At 36.1% G+C, this 8,237-nt stretch overlaps 1 protein-coding gene across 1 annotated transcript in view; it reads right to left on the reverse strand.

Moving 5' to 3' along the window:
• The window catches only part of LOC107144385 (attractin-like), an 85,766-nt gene that overhangs the window by 37,577 nt on the left and 39,952 nt on the right, over window positions 1-8,237 (reverse strand). Inside the window, exon 4 of the mRNA XM_015488205.2 lies at window positions 326-546. Coding sequence (XP_015343691.2) covers window positions 326-546 — 221 coding nt within the window. The remainder of the gene's footprint in view (window positions 1-325; window positions 547-8,237) is intronic.

The following is an 8,237-nucleotide window of genomic DNA, read 5'->3' on the forward strand; positions in this document are numbered from 1 at the left end:
CCCCTGTCCATTTTTTGGCAATGGAGCCCGATGGATAGCACTGCCTTGGACCAACTACAGTCAGGTCTTGGAGCTGCTGGATAAAGCCTATGGCATGCCAAGAACGTTGTGTCCCTATCATTCACAGACAGCTTCTAGGAGCTACATGACATATGTAAAGATGTTTACAAACCAATATTCAAACACCCAGAAAGGCTTTGCACAAGTTATTACTAAACTAGTATAGATAATAAGGTGAACATAAGAAGTGTACAAATGCTAAGTGTCTTCATAATTCTGATCAAATGAGATTTCTAATTAAATTCTAAGTAGAGGAAAAACTCACTTGTTTGGGGAAAACATTCTGATTTTAACTTTTCTGCTTGTTCTTCAGTTGCCAGCTCCCAGGAGATGCACTGAGATGACCCTGTGTCCCACACACAGCGGACACCGGGTCCTGCTGCCACACAAGCAGCTTCACTCTGATGTGCTTCACATTGTTCCGAGGTGAGTACCAGGATGTCACTGAGGAGGAGACTGTTGAAACCACCAAACACATACATGGTGCTAGGGGGAAAAAGGGAGAGAATGAATTTACTGAAAACGTATGTTACAAATGCATGATACACTTTTACAGACAAATTTCAGATAAATCTTACATATCAAAAGTCCTCTAAGAAACTATTTTTCAAGGTTTAGAAATCAGTATAATTCTCTTACCTACCAAATTTTACCTTTTCATCCTGACCTGTGATCGTCAGAATAGTTTCAATAAACCACCTAAAAGCTGCACATGGCAATTTAGTATACAGTGAATGTTACATCTTAAATTAGTAGGGAAAAGATGGACTTTTCAGTAAATGGTTTCAAGATAACTAAACATATGAAAAAGATAAAACTGAAGCCCTTTCTCACTCTATATACCAGGATAAATTCCAAAGGGATCAGAGATTCACCTGAAAAAAGAAATAACATAAGTTCTAGAAGAAAAAATGGGCAACTTTTCTATAACCTGAGAGTAGGAAAAACCTCCATATGACTTAAAATCCAAAAGGTAGGAGAGAATTAATATAGAGAGTGCTTGAGTAACTTTATAAGTAAAAAATAGAAAAATTACATTAAGCACATGAAGAGGAGATATGCTCAATATTAGTCACAAGAGAAATTCAAACTAAAACTATAATTATGTAGCATGTCTCATCTATCAGATTTGCAAAGAAAAAGACCACAAAGATAGGTAAGGATGTGGGCCAACAGACATATGCATACTCTGCTGTTGGGCTTGTAAAATAGTACTAACCTACAGAGAGGAATTTGTCAATTTCTAACAAAATTACCATTTACCTTCTGAACCTGAAATCACTTTTCTAGAGGTCTATTACAAAGATATTATAGCAAAAAAAAAGAAAGAAAGAAAGACACATGAAGCAATTCATTAAATGATTGTAATAATAATAGGAAAAGATTCTAACAAACCAAAATGTCTATCAACTGGGATGTGAAGAATAAGCTATGATACACCCACATGATGAAACACTAGGCATCTGTAAAAAGGAATGAGGAAATTTCTATACATTCCTTCTGAAGTGATCTTCAATATATATTATATGGGGAGGGGGAGCCATGCAGAGAATAGCATATAGAGTATGTGGTCATTAATCTATTGAGGGAAGAAGTGGATCAAACACACAAGCACATAAAATTCTCTCTTTTTTAAATATTTATTTTTTAGCTTTAGGTGGACACAATATCTTTATTTTATTTTTATGTGGTGCTGAGGATCGAACCCAGTGCCTCACGCATGCTAGGCAAGCGCGCTACTACTTGAGTCATATCCCTCTTTTTTTTTTTTTTAAAGAAAAATAAGAACCACACAATTTCTCTTTAAGTAGTCTTAAAAAACCAACCCAGTAGCAATGAATATGACCATGACTTAAATTGTGGTATTTAAAAACCATTCTCCTTGACCCACCCTAATTAGAAAAAAAATCTAATGTCATGTCTGGATAAAGAAATGCTCATAGTGAAATTTGTAAGATCTTCTTACACCAGAAAGACAGACTAAGGTAGTGTCACAAAGACTCAAGAGCTACCATGAAGAGGTGCTCACTGGCCGCAGAGGGGAAGTATTTGAAACTTAATAAGAATAATAATTACAATTCACAATAGCCAAGTCATGCCTAGAAGCCTATTAACAGACAAATGTATAAAGAAAACGTGGTATATCTACATAATTGAATTTTACTCAGCCATAAAGAAGAAGGCAATTATGTTATTTACTAGTAAATAGACAGAACTGGAAAACATCACGCTAAGTGAAATAAACCAGATTCAGAAAGTCAAAAGTTGAATGTTTTCTCTCATTTGTGGAAGCTAGAGAGAAAAAAGGAATAAAAAAGGGGGACCGCATGAAAACAGAAGGGTGAACAGTGGAGAAAAGGAAGGGGATTGATGGGGAGGGAGGAAGGATGGAAAAGGGAAGGAACTTCAGAATGAAATTAACCAAATTATGTGCACATATGAATGTATCACAATGAATTCCATTTTTATGTATAATTTTAATGCACCAATAAAAAATAGATAACTAAAGGGAAGACCAGTAGAGGAAGGAGACCAGGGAGGGAGGAAGAGGAAAGGGAGACATATTGAAGTGGAGCAAATTATGTTACATGCAAACATGGATGTCAAAATGAACCCCACTATTATGTGTGACTATAATGCCCTGGTAAAAACATAAAAGTAAAAAAATACATATACTTTTAAAAGAGGAATTACAAAGCATATGATTCTTTTTAAACCTTGAGTTCACTATAATACATATCTCCTAACCCAAAAGATAAAACTTCATTTTTCACGTGTGGACAATGCAAAGAAAACAGTTCATTATTTTCAAAATTGGTAAATAAAGAGAAACAATCAACCTTATGAAGTGGTCTTGCCATAATCATGAAGTGAATCTGACTGTGCTAATTTGCGGGAAGTTCAGGTGAGATACTGATGTAGGTCAGCTGAGGCTGGCACCTGAGGAATTAGCAGGAAGCAGATTTATTGGCTGCAGGGTCCAGAGGGGCTATTGCCTAACGCTCTCCAGACCAGGAGCCTAGAAATTCTTTGAACTTTACACCCAGAGGTGGGTGTGGGATTGGAGGTTCACATTTTTGCTGGATTCTACATAAAAGTAATTTTTTTCCTTTGAGTTCTCAGAAAGTGCTTTTTGTCTTGTTTTTTAGAACAGTCAGAGGTTTACACATTTTACCACAAAAGCAGGAATAACATCATCAAGTCCACAGTTAAACTTAGCTTTTGCAAGACAGAGGAACAGGAAATAGAAAGTTCTAACTACACTGAGCTCTTTTGCAGAAATCTTTATTGATGTTCTGTTAATAAGAGCAATTATGGTGAGGGTCTCTGAAGAAGCTTAATTAAGATGCATTGGTGGAGGAAGAGCACCACTACAATACCAATATATATTTGAAAGCATGCAGATGTAACCATCAAAATCTCAACTATAAGAAACTCTATAGGGCCGGGCATGGTGGTGCGTGCCTATAATCCCAACAGCTAGGGAGGCTGAGGCAGAAGGATCTCAAGTTCAAAGCCAGCCTCAGCAAAAGCAAGGCACAGAGCAACTCAGTGAAACCCTGACTCTAAATAAAACACAAAATAGGGCTAGGGGTGTTGGCTAAGTGGTTGAGTACCCCTGAGTTAAATCCCTTGAACCAAAAAAATAAAAATAAAAAGAGAGAGAGAGAGAGAGAGAGAGAGAGAGAGAGAGAGAGAGAAAACTCTAGGAAAGGCAGCAGAACACATCAGACACTAGTATGGCAATATGTAAAACAGTGGATGCGGTAACCGATGTGATTCTGCAATCTGTATACGGGGTAAAAATGGGAGTTCATAACCCACTTGAATCAAATGTATGAAATATGATATGTCAAGAACTATGTAATGTTTTGAACAACCAATAATAAAAATTAAAAAAAAACTCTCGAGTTTCTCTAGCAAACACAATCTCTAGCAAATAAAGGGAAACATCACAGCTGGGGAGCCTGTATATCAAGAGAAATTAAAAGACATTTTATGTAACATACAGATCTTGTTTAGATGCTGATTTGAACAAATAAAATTTTTAAAAATTATGAGACATTTTGGAAATTGAATATTGAATGGACATTGAATGATGTTAAAGAATTATGATTAGCTTTAAAAATATGATGTGTGTAGTGGCTGTGTTTTTAAAAGTCTTTCAAAAAATGGAGTCAATTTTCCTTATTTGCAGATTCTGTGTTTGTGAATTTACCTGTGTTCTAAAATTTATTTCTAACTCCAAAATCAATACTTTGCAGCCATTTATGGTCACTTGCAGGCATGTGCATGCAGAGTGGTAGAACATTTGAATTGAGAAACATACATATTCCAGCTCAGCTCAAACAAAGCAGTGCTCTGACTTCTTGTCTCAGCTTTCATACTGTAACAAGTGTCCCTTTCATGGTTTACTTAGTGTCCCCTTCTTGAGTTTTTGTGCTGGTGATTTCATTGTTTACAACTACCCCTAGTGCAGTGCTCAAGTGCTGTCTCCTGTTCTAAGCTGTGATGTGCCTTTGTGGAGGAAATATGTGTGTTAAATAAACCTTATTTAGACGAGAGTCAAAGTGCTGTTGACCGCGAGCTCAAAGGTAAGAAATCAGCAATATATTGTGTTTAAAGAGAAACACACATTGAACAGGATTATGTATTGACTGGTTTAGGAAAATGTTGTGCTGAGAAGGCCCGCAGAAACCTAACCCTACGTATCCTCTAGGAGCAGAGATTCAATATTCACTAATTCATTGTGTGCAGTACTTTACAGAACATAACCACTGTGAATAATGAAAACCAACTGTAATCTGAAATATTTACTTGTGAAATCCTATTGTGCTAGAAAACTGCTTCCAAATAAGATGGACAGGTTCAGGATGGCCACAGGTTGATGACTGCTAATGCAGAGTAAGGGGCACATGGGGCTTAATTATGCTATTATCTCTACTTTTTTATATCTTTTCACAACAAATTTTCACAACAAAAAGTTTTAATCTTTTTGGGAAAAAAGAATTTTGCTTAAGTCTCTTCTATTTCAAGGTTTACATTACATTTCTAGCATTAACTAATATTACAAGTGGGCCTATTCTTTCCTGTGTATGATCTCTTCCATTTAATTCTATTTCAGTCTAAAGGTAGATCATGATTTATATGATCATTTATAATATCTATCTCTAAAAAGAACAAAGCTCAAATCATGCTATTCATTTACTCAGAAATATCTATTGAGCATCCATTCTGTACAAAAATACCTTGGCCCCTGGTCCTTCAGCCTAGAGAGCTGCCCAAAGGTCAGTTCCACCTCTGCTGCCCCAGCTGGATGAGCCAAATCTCAGGCTCAAGCAGCTTGGTCTACCTCCTTGAACTTTATTCATCTCTTAGTTTCTGCCCTTTGTTTCCTCAGTATCTTGTTATGTCTTTGCTGCACATCTTTTAGTTGTCTTTCAGTGAAAGAAAGTCCCAGAACTGAACACCAAAAGGCTCACATCAAGGTTTTAGGGCTTTTAAATCAAGCCCAAATCTCCCTCAGGGACATGGTGATCATGTTACCATATGGGGGTTAGAGAAGGTATTTCCAGAGGTAATAAGACCTCTACTCAGACCTTCTATGTTCTTGACTTGTTGTGGAAAAGAACTTAGAGATGAGTGAAGTCTCAGTAGCAAAGAAGGAAATTTATTACAGAAATTTAAGTATACATTCTCAGGGTGTGGGCTTTGAATATATTCCCCCAAATCACAAATAAACACAACAGTAAATAGTGGATACTTAATGGCTGCAAGTGTTTAAGCACAAACATTGAGTAAACATTGGCTGAACACTAAGACATGCTTTTTGGGGGTCTTGGGTCCTTCTTTTAAAGAAAAATTTTATGGGTATGGGAAGGCATGTGAGCTTCGGGAATTCAATTTTTTGGTGATGGATCTCAAGACGTTTACAGTGGTCTGGTCTGCTTCAGGATCTTCTAGATTGACACTCTCTTCTCTGATTAATAGGTAAAGTCTGGATTATATCCAAATGATAGGTTTCTTATAATACATCTCACTTTTGGTTGTCTAATCTAGAAAGACACTGTAAGTCAGCTAACAGTGCACATAAGCATTAAAGCAAGGCAATTTTCACAGATGAGGGAAATGGCAGTAACTTTAAGACTTACAGATTTCTCAAGAATTTGGGAGTGACAGGCCAGGAAGAAGGGCAGGACTCGGAAAGAAAAGTATTAGTAACTCCATTCACGGGGCTTTTATATTTAAGCTGCAGATTTTCTTTCCATTCATTTTCTCTCCTTTCTACCCATCTATTATTTCTTCTATACAACCTCAATCATAGTGCACTTTAATAAGATTTCACATCTCTAGTAGTGTAATGGCTGAGTGTCTACATAAGGCTTTAATAACATGCAGAAGATAACAGAGAAGGCAGCCCTGTCTATCCATTCACACCCAACTGAATGTCAGACCTTGAAAATGCAAAAAAAGTAAAAGCTAGACCACATTTGTAAACTTCCAAAACTTTGAATATATTCCCCCAAATCACAAATAAACACAACAGTAAATAGTGGATACTTAATGGCTGCAAGTGTTTAAGCACAAACATTGAGTAAACATTGGCTGAACACTAAGCTACACTGATCTGGCAGCAATCCAAAGGGATTAAAATTAAAATTAAAAACAGAAGAAAACAACTGAGCATAAAAATTAAAATTAAAAACAGGAGAAAACAACTGAGCATAAAAATTAAAATTAAAAACAGGAGAAAACAACTGAGCATAAAAATCAGCAATGGCACACTGTGGAAGGAAGAGAATCCATAAAATTAAATTATACAAAAGCCCTAAATAAACAGCAACAACCCCTGGTGGTGGTGGTAGAGGAATCCGGATCCAGACTTATTTTAATATATTATTTAAGATGTTACATTTTCAACAAAATATGCAAACAAAGGAAAATATGTGACCAATACAGAGGAAACAAGAGACAGTAAAAACATTTCTGAGAGGGTCCACATGTTGAATTCAGGAGATCAACGCTTCAAAACAGCTAGTATATATTTAAGGAATTAAAAAAAAACTGTCTAAAGAATTAAATGAAAGCATGACATTAATAGCTTAACAGAGAATAGCAATAAAGAGACATACATGGAACTCACATGTTTCTTATTTTTGTATTTTAGTAGGTTTTAAAATCAGACCTGAATTTGATTTCCAGTAGGAGAGAAGTACTTTTTGGGGAGTGGGGTACCGGGATTGGCTTAGGGGCACTCGACCACTGAGCCACATTCCCAGCCCTATTTTATATTTTATTTAGAGACAGAGTCTCAATGAATTGTTTAGGGCCTCACTTTTGCTGAAGCTGGCTTTGAACTTGTGATCCTCTTGCCTCAGCCTCTTGAGCTGCTGGGATTACAGATGTGCACCACTGTGCCTGGCCGGGGAGAAGTACTTTTTATAAGGATATTCTTACTCACTCTAAGGTTGATCACAGTAATAGATGATTTTACAGAATATGTAAATAGAATGGAAAAAGAAACATTTTTTCCTGGACTGTGGAGAGATTATTGGCTGTTCACCCACATGGACATGCCTGGAAAAAGCTGTTGTTTCTTGTTACCTGTGTCTGTAGAACAACATAACAGTTTCAAGCTCATCATGAGGATTCTGAGAACCAAGTCTCAAAGGGTAATTAAGTTTTTTATTCAAAAAATATGCACTCTGTTTCTGGCACTGTACTAGGAATTGGAGATTCAAAGAGAATAAAAAATCACCTGAAATGCCAAAAAGAAGAGAGACAGAGAGAGAGAGAGAGAGAGAGAGAGAGAGATACATTATAAAGAATAAATGGAAAATCTGGAGTTGGAAATACAATAAGAAAAATGAAAAATTCACTAGAGGTACTCAGTAACAGATTTGAAGTGGCAGAGGAAAGAACAGCAAATTTAAAAACAGATTAAGAGGTCTGGGAATGTAGTTTGTGGTAGAGCAATTATCCAGCATACACAAAGCCGTGGGTTCCATATGCAGCACTAACCAAAAAAATAAAAAAAGATTAATAATGATTAATCAAAACCACACTCAGAACAACTAAGTCAGGCAAAGCCAACTTACGGCTGAGCAACACAGATAAATACTATATATATATATATATATATATATATATATATATATATATATATATGTATATAT

This window comes from Marmota marmota, unplaced genomic scaffold, assembly GCF_001458135.2.
Source record: "Marmota marmota marmota unplaced genomic scaffold, marMar, whole genome shotgun sequence".
NCBI lineage: Eukaryota > Metazoa > Chordata > Mammalia > Rodentia > Sciuridae > Marmota > Marmota marmota.